The sequence below is a fragment of the Drosophila sechellia genome, chromosome 3R (genome assembly GCF_004382195.2).
Source record: "Drosophila sechellia strain sech25 chromosome 3R, ASM438219v1, whole genome shotgun sequence".
Taxonomy (NCBI): Eukaryota; Metazoa; Arthropoda; class Insecta; order Diptera; family Drosophilidae; genus Drosophila; species Drosophila sechellia.
In genome coordinates this window covers 21,598,388-21,610,026 of record NC_045952.1, presented here as the reverse complement: position 1 = coordinate 21,610,026, position 11,639 = coordinate 21,598,388, and the positions used below count along the sequence as shown (strand labels likewise).

General features: G+C 42.9%; 2 protein-coding genes across 2 annotated transcripts; one reads left to right on the top strand and one right to left on the bottom strand.

Moving 5' to 3' along the window:
• Nucleotides 1-1,205: 1,205 nt before the first annotated feature.
• On the bottom strand, nucleotides 1,206-1,640 carry LOC6607521. Its single transcript, XM_002032254.2, has one exon. The coding sequence runs from the start codon at nucleotides 1,543-1,545 to the stop codon at nucleotides 1,276-1,278; it is 270 nt and encodes an 89-aa protein (XP_002032290.1). The 5' UTR covers nucleotides 1,546-1,640; the 3' UTR covers nucleotides 1,206-1,275.
• Nucleotides 1,641-8,391: 6,751 nt separating this feature from the next.
• On the top strand, nucleotides 8,392-10,597 carry LOC6607520 (estradiol 17-beta-dehydrogenase 11). The gene is made up of 5 exons (XM_002032253.2): nucleotides 8,392-8,559; nucleotides 9,476-9,631; nucleotides 9,758-9,934; nucleotides 10,003-10,075; nucleotides 10,146-10,597. The coding sequence occupies exons 1-5, from the start codon at nucleotides 8,392-8,394 to the stop codon at nucleotides 10,535-10,537; spliced, it is 966 nt and encodes a 321-aa protein (XP_002032289.1). The 3' UTR covers nucleotides 10,538-10,597.
• Nucleotides 10,598-11,639: the final 1,042 nt, after the last annotated feature.

The following is an 11,639-nucleotide window of genomic DNA, read 5'->3' as shown; positions in this document are numbered from 1 at the left end:
ATGTGCGCCAACTGATAAAGAAGACAAGTTATTCCATCGATTACTACGCTGGTTATCGTCTCGTAGATACCGCTAATGAGCGCATGGGAGTAACTGCCACGCCCACTATGGCTGCATTCTCGTAGCATACTTCGCAGCAGCAAAGCAACCGAGTATTTAATGATACCACACCGCAGCATAATGCTCGACTGGGCGCCGGTTCAATAAAAATTGAAAATGCACTCAATTCGCAATTAAGTGTCGCCACTTCCGCACGGACAAACGGACGGACAAATGGACGGACAGACGGATGGATGGTCGGCGAACGAAACCATTCAGGCCATTCATTCAATCCATTCAACGCAGTCATCCTCATTATTATTTCCATCGTCATCGTGGTCGTGGCTGGTCGGAGTTAAGCGACGGCCATCGATTTAATATCCGATGAGATATTCATAACTTGCAATTAGGTTTGGTGGCACTGCGCTTTACGTAAATGATTGCGAGGCAGATTAATGAAGAATTACCAAGGCAAATGGCTGGGATCTGTGGGCATTATCCATGCTACCCCATGTGCCACCTCCATTACCATAATGTGCAATGTGCCAATTGGGCTCAAATTAAAAGTTTTATTAATTGTCAATTAAACGATGTCGAGTGCCAGCTGGCCCAGCGGCAGCTTTGTGGCATAATTTTCGGTTCAATCCGCATATCTGATTAACAGGTTATACCGCGCCCAGTCTACATATTCCGTGCACCAGATGCCGCGGTGCACAGACAACAAGAAGCAAAAGAAAGGACCCCATATGGTGCCGACGGCTCAAGTGATTAAGTGCACGACGAGATCTTCAAATGCAGTGCAACATGTGCACAAATACAAAACACACACTCACACACACACATTGAATATGTAAATTCTAATTAAGATTGTGGAGGAAGACCCCCAGCACCTTGATTCCACTGCTCAATGCGCATTGCGCATGCGCAGCTCCGCATTTGAGGATCCATAAAAATAGCTCACTAATTATTTGTGTGCTAGGGTTACAGTTCTCATAAAAAACAAACAAACTGTCGGGCGTTTTATGGATCTTCTGCCTCAATGGCCTCAATGCCCCCGCGAAGTTTTCCATCCATCCCCATTCGATTCGAAACAGAAGAGCTGCCACCAATCGCTTTTCAATTCCTATGAGCAACGGATCATCAATTGGTTTCCATATAAAAATAAAATACATTTATTTCTACGCATCTTAATGGGCTTAATTTATTATTTAAATTTATTGCAAACCGGTTGCCAGCCTACGACCTGGTATCCGAATCTCCGCATCCATCCTGCGGACCTTGTGCCGGCAATTCCGGTCTGATCAGCCTCCGAACCTCGACCAGAATCCGGTCCGTTCGAGCCTCCAGGTTGTCAATGGCGGTGTTCAGGGCATCCAAGCTGGAATTCACTCTGCCCATCATACGCTCCGAGTTGTTGGTCAGCTGGTTGAGATAATAAAAGTTGATGGCCTGGCGGCTTTCCATCAAAATACTATCCAGCTCCCGCTGCAGCTGCTCATTATCCATCAGGGCTTCAAGGGTAGGAAAAAAAACTTTCAATTGAAATTTAAAAATTGTTTCATCTAAATCATAGCCAAAGTGGTTTTGGGATTCGAAGTGTAAAGCAAATTTTACTTGGTTTGTTTTGCTATCGAACATAATTAAAGTTGCTTACCAAAAACCGATTTAATTTAATTGAAATTGCAGCTAACTGGCTTTGGGTACTTTTGCTCTTAACGCAAAACGTGAAATATTAAGTATATTTTATTTAAGCGATGGCACCTGTAAATTAAGATTTAAGGGGTATATTAAATGGGTGAAATTAATGATTTTTTTATGAAACGTTTTTTAAGGTCTCTTGCTTAAACAAATGATAGTAAGTTGCTTGTCATTTGAGTAGCTTTATTTTATTTTATTTATTTATTATTTATATTTTATTTATTATTTTTTGAACATTTTTGGGCCCAGGGCACCTGAAAGTCCACTCTTATTTTTTGACAATTGTTTGTTTTGCTTTGTTTGTAATTGGCGAGCTATTACAAGAGCTACACTCGTTCATTTCATTAAACCCATTTACAAAATGGCTTTGTCCATTATTTATACATATCAATTATAAATTTGTGCGCTGCGACTGCAATATTCATATTCACTTGTCAAAATGTCAACTCAAAATAGAATATTTATGCAGTTTTATGTGTGCATATCGGTCCGTGATTTGTTTGTTTTACGCTCTCTTTTCGAGAACTCTTTGTTGGCATTCAGGATTGGGTTGAAGTAAAAAAGTAACAAAAAAAAAAACAGCAGAAAAGAGGAGAAAATGACAATTCAGCCTATAAATACGCGGCGGCAACCGAAGTTGAAATCAATTTTTTTGGCCCCATACTGCGGTGGTCGCGTTCCCCACATCCCCCACTTTGGTACTAAAAATTGGAGTGGGCTCCACCGAATGCGGTGCCACTATTTAGTTAGCCGCAGAACAAGGTGCCTCAATTTATTTTTAATTGAATGCAAATTGAAAGCCAATCGGTCGGCTCTGATGGATGCGGTTGCTTGTCCAATGATGCGTTCATTTTTTTTTGCTATTAAGAGGATAGATAGACTGCTCCTTTCGGTTTTCCCCATTTGTTTCATCTGCTGGCTTACGCATTTTCACTTAATGAATTTTCATTCAAAGTGACTGCTGCAAGGATGTGTCGTCCTGGATGTGAAGTGAACTTCATGCCACACTCACTGGCCATTAACCAACCGACCTGCTGCTGGCCAAACTGGCCAAAAAGTATGCCTCTGTTGACGTTTTCTTTGTGGTTGGCTAAAATCTGTTATTATTGCCATTAAGCAGGCTTTTGTTGTCATCTCTCCGGCATGCCCACATACACACACACATACACATGCATATATGCATATGCATTTGTGCATTTATCCTGCCGATATCCTTCAGCCCGAGTGCCTTGCCTTGTTGCCTGGATTTTGCTGGTCTTTCCCGGGTTAACTTGGATCTGTTCTTGAGGTTGTTATCGCTTGGTTATTGAATTTTCCGCACACACTTTACAAGCTCTAAATCTAAACGGCTCAACTTGTTGCCTCCGCCGCCCAGTTTGATTACGTTTTTGTTACTCTGCTCGTCGTCATTAGTTGAAAAGCGCTCTTGGTTTGCCTCGTTTGTTTGCCGAAAAGTCTCATTGTTGCCACGTCTTTGGCTACGGCTTCTGGTTCTGTTGTTGCATTACGCAGCCTGTTGTTGTCATCAGGTTGCATTTGCGTTTTACACTGTTTTGCTGTAAATAATGGCATATAATTTATGTGTGTGTTAGTAGTCCTGGTCGTTGTGCCACGTTGAATGTCCTTACCGAGCTTATATCCGAGCGGAGAATACTAAGTGAGCTGCAGCTCCATTGTGGTCCATGAACTTTGTCACGGTGTGTGTAGCCGGTTCCCTGGCTGCCGCCTCTGGTTGTGGCCATCCTGGCCGAAGGACACTGCTTTGGAGGCGATTGCTCAGGCAGGACATGTGTGCCCCGCATCGCTGCCCGTTATTGTTTTCCAACTTTTCACTTTGGTTATGAGATGTCCGAGCGCCGCAGTCAGTTGCACGCTCGCCTCTATCAGCGTCGTCTCCATTCTCAATGCCGCTGACCACAGTGGACAACGTGGACTTTTTGGCCAAGCTGGTAGTGTTCGTGCCCCGAGTGGCATGCACGGCAAGAAACTACAAGGCAAGATTCAAAAAATGATTATAGAAGAAAGCAAGCTGGAACAACTATCTACATGATATATATAACATAACAAATAACAGAACATAAATAAAATTAAGAATACTCATTTCAAAGTTTAAATCCTTTTAACTGAATATTTTCTTAAGCACAAATCTTGACATCCATGCAATTCATCATAGTAATCCCTTCTTTTTTTCCACAGTGGAAGGACGTGTGTGCTGGTGAGTGCTGTTATGCTTATATCCTGCGGCTTAAGCATTTGTTGTTTTACAACGTTTCAGTCTGTTTGCCAAGTAAATAAAAGCTGTTAACTAGTTTTCACACACCGAAGCCGAAAAGGTGACGGCGGGCGCTTGGAATCGCATCGGAGTGGGATGGGATGGGATGGGATTACATGGCTGGGTTTTCCGAGACGAGCTGCAACACGTGCTGGACAGTTTTTTGCTCGGCTCGTCCTGTTTCACTTCCTGTGCCATTCTAAATGCTTTTGTGCGTAACACTCGTGTATGAGCAATTATTTAATGCCGTCCGCTTGTCATTGTTGTCTTTGGGGCCCAGAGTGTTGCCTTTGTCTTGGCCCGAACAGTAGTGGTGGTACCAGTGGTACTGGTACTGCTAGTGGCAGTGGGCCATGTCAGCTGCAGCCGAGTTGTCTTTGCCGTGTCTGCCCCTTTTGTGTCGCTCATTTATTTGTGTTTATCCTTTCGCTTTTAATTGCGGCTCCGTCCTGCTCCTGCTCCTGCAGGATCCTCCTGCCACCGCCGCCGCCCTTTGTGTAATTACAAGTGTTTGTTGTGTAAATAATAGCGTTAGCTGCCCGGGCGGAGGACCATCGTTGACGCATCGTTTGCATGCTCAGTTAATGCCGTGCATCAGGACATCCTCCATTGTCCCTATGCCACCATTCCCACTGTCTGCGTCGTATTTATCTGCTGCTGCCTCTGTCTGTGGCACGCAAAATTAATTACGAGAATTAAGCAGCGCAACGCCCGATCTGCCGGCATTGACACAGGTGTTTTGGCCGCCCGCCGTAACGTATTTTCCTTAGATAATTCCCACACAGCTCGATAGCCATGTGCTGCACCTTGAACTCAAACTTAGACTAGGGGAAATGCTGCTGCACGGAGGAAAATTCAAAGTACTCGAAGTAAGTCAAAGATGGGAAAACTACTACAATCCTAGATACCATTTTAGCTTCATAACATCCATTTTTTCCGTGTGAAAACCCGAGGACTTCTGGAGGCGGGACATTAATTCATTCACCTAGAGACCCTTACATGTGGTGCCCATTAGCCGGGTGCCACGCCCCCGTGAAAGGCGAAAGGCAAATGCCAGCGAGCCATGCGACGCCAAAAATTTCCATTTCGTTGCTTGAACCGTGCATAAATATGTCAATAGGGATTATCCCATCCCGGGCGGCAATAAAATCTTCGGGAGCTATAAAAAAAAAGAAGAATGGAAAATCAAAATGGGGCAAAGGAAAACCTCAGCTAAACAAACAGCGGCAGCGGGAGCTGCAACTTGATTATCCTGGCAACCTGCCGCGCATCCTACCCGCCGCTGAATTATGACATTCGACTGTCAGTGGTGGGTTCAAGTGGATTTGGGTTGGCAACCATGTTGCTTGGCTGCTCCTGGCAGGCGTGAGAATGCGTTATCCTTGCACCTAAACAAACACATTTTCGAGGCAGCATCCTGATGCGGTAGCTCCTCGAATCCTGGCCGAGGTGTCATGTTGCAGAATGTTTTCGATCCTACGGATTCTTGCGCATTACACGACCGGCTAATTTATTTACTTTACGGCCCGCGGTGCACTTGTTACATTGCATTGCTGTACTAAACTAGAACACATGTTGCAAGGATCATAATCGAAATGGCCTGTTATCCGTGTCTCATTATGTCCTGCACTTGCTGCTGTTTCAGCTCTCGCAGTAGCACTTCAGATTGGTGTTGACAGCCGCGCTGAGAAATTGCCTCGCCCTGCTTCCTTTCCACCCTTTTTATGTTTTTTTTTTTTTTGGTTTTCAATTTTTTTTTATTTTTTTGGTTCCTTACAAGAGTCCTAAGCTCTGAGTGGCCGACATGCTAATGTGAAATATTACAAAACTAATGGAAAAAACGGAGAGCCATGCCATCGAGATTAACGTGTTTGAGCACTCAAAATACTCTCGACACTTTTCACTTTCCTCCGCCAGCTGCGGCCGCCTCTCATTCCCTCATTCCGGCCATCTCATTGCGTTTCCATCCTGACAGCGGTTCATCCTTTGCCGTGGGAAACTTCGGTGCACAGGTTTAACCACCACTAATCCTTTACCTTAAGCACTTTGCTACATTTTTTGTGCTACATCTCGCTCCACCGAGCAGTCAATTGAGATGATTTCTACTCGAGTTTAGCTATTTTTCAAGGTAATCAACTGAATTAATTGAATATTTTTATTTATTAAAAAAATATTATAAAATATGTAGTATATTTAGGAAGTAATATAAAGTTCAACAATTTTATGATTTCTTAAGCATAGATATTATTAATAACATGTATATAACATATAGTACCAAAGCTAAAATAGAACACATAAGTTTTAAACAGATTAAACTCCAATATTTTCAATACAATGTCAAACTTGGCTAGTTTTTTTGTATCGCCGAATTGAGCAGCACTAACCGATCCTTAGCTCCACCGCCGGTGTTCTTTGAGTACCCTTTGAGCTGGAGCTGAAGTGTTGTTGGCGGGACAGCGTTGAGTGGCACGGAGTTTTGACAATTAAGGGGCTCGCAGCGGGACGCTCAAGTATCGCTATCTTTATAGCTTGCCACCGCAGATAGGGATGGCAAATGGAAAGGAGGAGCAAGCCTGTGCCATGTGCTCCTCCAGCTCCTGCTGCTGCTGCTGCTGCTGCTCCTGCTCCACCAAATACGCAGACGCCTCGCGCATAAATCATCGCAGTCCAATAGCCGCAAAAAAGTCGCATGCAAAGAGCGGCGGCACCACGTGCACAAAGTGTGACCCGATTTTGGCAACATCCATCCGAGGGCGAGTGCTGCGCTTAAATAAATACAAAATTGCATCACGTGCAGCGGAGTAAAGTAAAAAAATAAGAAGCAAGTCCACAGCCAAGAAGTAGGATTCGTAATTGCGCCAAAATGCGCATGGAAATGAAGCCAAGGAGGCATTCCAGGCCACATATGTGTGTATGTATGTGTGAGTGGCCAGGAGGATGGGGTGCCGCTTTTTGGGTTCGTTTTCATTTGCAGTGAACCAAAGCTATTCCGCCAGCGATCGACACATGCCCTCGAGTGCGCCAAGTGCAATAAATTGATACAAAACCAAAAGTGTCGCAAGTGTCGTTTCATGGCAAGGGGGTGGTGGAAGAAAACTAAAGGGGGGAGGGGGTGGTTGGGTTGTGGGGTTAACCTGCCCGATTGCTGCAGCACCTTGGCCCGGCTAAAACTCTATTAAAATGCCATTGCCAGCGGGAGTGGGAGAAGAAAGGGTTGTGTGTGTGGGTAATATTGTACTAATGTCATGCGACAGCGACTAATGGATACCCTTTAAATTAGAAAAAATATCTATAAAGTTCAAATATACTGTGACAGTCGTAATTGATAACTAATAATAGAGATAACTATATATTTATTTAACAAATACTAGCTACAAAATAACTTGTGTGATATAAATACAAATATATTTATTTTTTATTTTCTATTGAATCCTACTTTAGTTCGTGCCAACTATAATATACACCTTAATTATTTTATCGCTCAATCTCAACGGTATATATATAATAAATCGTTTTTGCACATTACTCCATCGGCAATACTCTCATTACCCGGAAAATTAATGGCAAGCTTTATGGAGCAGCTAAAGCACCCTGCAAAAAAAAAAAAGAAAAACTGAATATGAAATATACGTTTTTCACGAATCTCGTTTTTGTCGCTCGCTCTTTGTTATTTTTAACTAAAACCACAGCCGGCACTCGCCCCCACCCCCTTCCACTGCAATCCCCCCCTCCCCCTCTAGCAATATAAAATTATCCTTTCCCTGTCTATATACGTTTCTATATGTTCTGCTGCTCCGATTCGTTTATGGATATCCACTTTATTGTCAGAAAATCATTTTTTCGTTGGCATCTCTCCGCTTTTCTTTTTTTCCACATTTATTGAACGCTGTTGTAAGTACATACATACATATACACAAGTATATTAGTTTGGATATGTGTAGCTGCTCCACACTTGTTGTAGTTGTAGTCACAAAAAATGGCTTTTATTTATTACTAATGGGGCTGCTGGTTCGCTGCCGCGACTGTCTCATCTGTGCAGGAGGTGACTTTTGTGTTTATTTGCTGACAAGAACCCATACCCCCAACTCCAGAGCCACCGAAAACATGGCCAGGGAGTTGGAGCCGCGCTGGTTAATAGGTGAGAGAGCAGCAGCATATGGCAAATGGACACACTTGCCACACGCTCGCACTCATTTGGGAGTTTCGCTGAAAGTCGCGGCTAATTGCCGAACCCCGCGAACCGGGTCAATTGTGGATACACTCGAATTGCCATCGCGACGGCAAGCCAGTTTTGCCGATCGATCCGCTCGAGATTCGCGACTTGGAGACTTGCGATTCAATGCGTTTTCGCCATTCTCTCGGCACGGTTGTGACTTAAAAAAATGTCGGAAGTAGTACGAAGCACTCTGGTCAAACTGCAGGCCATAATCGCACTGATCGGTTTGGCGGCCATAACGCCACTACTCATTTTGGTAGCACTACTCGGCCAACTCATCGCTAAAATCTGCTGCTGTTCGGCACCGAAAAGTATCGCGGGAGAAGTGGCCGTGGTGAGTTTGGGCCAAATACTCGAGATAAACAAAAACAAACTATTATATAAGCTTGGCTGTCGAAAGCGTGTTAGTTACATGTCAGTTGGAGAAGTCAGTGAATCGTATAAATTTCAGACAATGTATGGATATTTTGTAATATCAGCAAAGTTTTGTGCTTACCAAAAGTATCTGCAGACTATGACTATGCAATTATCATCAGATAGAGAACGAATTAGCCAACTTTAAGCTAATGGATTTTCATAGTAGGGTTAATGGTCAAAGACATTAATCTGCTCCTAAATCCGTGCCATTGCAGTTTTTAATTTATTTTTCTGTTAATTTGACAGTTTATTCATACATTTAAATTGCCATTTGCGCACATATTGACACAATTCTAAATGATCATTTTAATTTGTATTCCACTTACAAATGGCAAGGGCCATTGTGCAACCAAAGTATGTGGCCCTCAGATTTATTAAAAAACGTAATAAACTGGAATTAACCGGCACAATTTGAATCGACTTGAAAAGATTAATTGATTCAATTATTGAGGTAAATTTAGAGCGGGGGTAACAACCAACAAATGATTCTGCTTTAATTTATTGAAAACCGTTTTTAAATTAAATTTTATTTTTATTTCAATCAGGAAATGTCGTAAGTATATCCGCAGTTTAGCTTATTAAGTAATTTTTATGAAGTAACTTTAGTATATTATGTAAGGTTTTTCATTACTTTTATACTTCTTAATTTAAGTTTAATTTAATTTAAATTAAAATTTAAACAATTTGAACATTCTTAGAAAAATGAATTGCAGTGTCAGTGTTTCATTAGCTTGTCATAACTTTGAAATTAAGCGATAAACTTGATTCCGTGCTTATTGCAGTCAATGACTCACAACTTATATAATCAGTGTGTTTATCTCGTTGCGATCTAGGTCACTGGAGCTGGTCATGGACTAGGTCGTGCCATATCCTTGGAACTGGCCAGAAAAGGCTGTCACATCGCCGTGGTGGACATCAATGTCTCCGGAGCGGAAGACACCGTCAAGCAAATCCAAGATATCTATAAAGTTCGTGCAAAGGCGTACAAGGTACATTAACTTATATATAATTATATATATATCTTGTAATACGGGTTTTTAAATACTCGATAGTGCAAAACAATAATTAAAATAACTACGAGTAATTACAATCTTTTGCAAATTCCTATTTCCTAGGCCAATGTAACCAATTACGACGAACTAGTCGAGCTGAACTCCAAAGTGGTCGAGGATCTGGGTCCAGTAACCGTCCTGGTTAATAATGCAGGTGTCATGATGCATCGCAATATGTTCAATCCGGACCCAGTCGATGTGCAGCTAATGATCAATGTTAATCTTTCGTCGCATTTCTGGGTGAGTTTTATTGATTTTTATTTAGGTAATATAAATACTCTATCTAAATAATTATTTACTACGCTTAGACCAAGCTGGTTTTCCTACCCAAAATGAAGGAATTGCGCAAAGGTTTCATTGTTACAATCAGTTCATTGGCAGGTGCGAGACTTACCACAAAGTATCTATATTCTATAGTATGTATCTAAATGAGATTATGAACTCGTTCCAGGAGTTTTCCCCTTGCCCTACAGTGCGACTTACAGCACCACCAAGTCGGGCGCCTTGACGCACATGAGGGCCCTGCGCATGGAGTTGGCTCTGGAGAACCAGAAGGACATCCATGTGACCACCGTGCTGCCCAGCTTTCTGCGCACCAACAGCGACGTTACGCAGCTAACGCATACCATAGGATTTGGCGACCTATATCCACTGCTCACCGGTGAGGAGGTGGCCCAGCGAATAGTGACCGGAATGGTGAGGGGTGAGGCCGAGATCAGCTTGCCGAGAATGGCAGCCATACTCTACCGACTGATTCTCATTTTTCCCGCCGAATGGCAAGATCGAATTATTCTCTTGTTCAGCAGGAATAAATTTAAGAAGCTTCGGGAAGAGCATTCCTGAGCAGCATCCGACGGGTGGAGGTGAATAAAAACTTTGGTCCGTTTACGGAAAAATAAGGAATACATGGTCTTTACTGCCGGGGGCTTACAGGTGGCGGCGCTGCTTAAAAGCGTTCCATTAAAATCCGATTAAAGATACTTTCTGCGGCCGACTGGTCACGGACAACTGGCCACAGGCTTCGCCAGCTCCACGTGCTCCACGGACTCCACGGGCTCCACGTGCTCCACGGACTCCACGGGCTCCAGTCATGTGTATTTCATTTAATTTCAGCCAGCAGCCGGGATTGCTTTAATTTTTCAGCTCCGTCTGGATGCTCCGCCTGCATTGTCAGTTGGCATGGGCGGTGGAATCAACTTTTCAGCACACCCACTTTGCGCCCCTGTGCTGAATCTCATTATGCAACTTTTATGGGGTCATTGAGGCTGTGTGATTTATATATATTTGCAAAATTAAAAAAAGAAAAACAGCGCGTGAAAGGTGGTGAAAAAATGCAGCTGGGGATATTGCATAGAAAAAGTATAAGGCTTTAGGCGCTTTACACTAAAATATTCAGGGTTTTTAGAGCAATCGGGTGAAAGTAGTGCATCATATGCACTGGCGTTTTTGCCACTTCAAACGAAACGAAAGGAAACGAAATTGTTGCCTAATAGGGTCGAGTGAGATCCATTAGGAGAGAGAGTGGCTGACAGATTGTGTTTTGGTTAAAGTGATTCCTTTTGCAGACAAAAAACGAGAGAAGCTGGCTAAGAAAACCGTCGTCTTTTTGTTTGCAGTTCACAGTTGTGCTTTGTTCCTTTATCTTTATGCTGGTGAAATTAATGCAACACATTAAGAGAAATATTGCAACAGTGGCGCGGCGGCAGACGAGGAATTTTCCATTTTTCTTATTTTCCTCAGCGCGATCTTTTCACACACACACACACGGAAGCATAAATATACAGCATGAATTTCTTGCATATTTCCACGTTTTCCCTCATCTTTGGCTTCGTCCTGGCGCTTTTATTTTATTTATGCTATCACTGCAACCTGAAATGCTTTAGCCGCACACATACGCACTACAGGATACTGCATTTATGTGGAATTTCTTTCCAGCTGCATCTGG

Bases quoted from the DNA above. Each gene is read 5' to 3' on its own strand.
- LOC6607520 (XM_002032253.2), top strand. From the start codon at position 8,392: ATGTCGGAAGTAGTACGAAGCACTCTGGTCAAACTGCAGGCCATAATC. The intron at 9,935-10,002 runs GTGAGTTTTATT...TACTACGCTTAG, and splicing joins ATCTTTCGTCGCATTTCTGG to ACCAAGCTGGTTTTCCTACC. The intron at 10,076-10,145 runs GTGCGAGACTTA...AACTCGTTCCAG, and splicing joins TACAATCAGTTCATTGGCAG to GAGTTTTCCCCTTGCCCTAC.
- LOC6607521 (XM_002032254.2), bottom strand. From the start codon at position 1,545: ATGGATAATGAGCAGCTGCAGCGGGAGCTGGATAGTATTTTGATGGAA.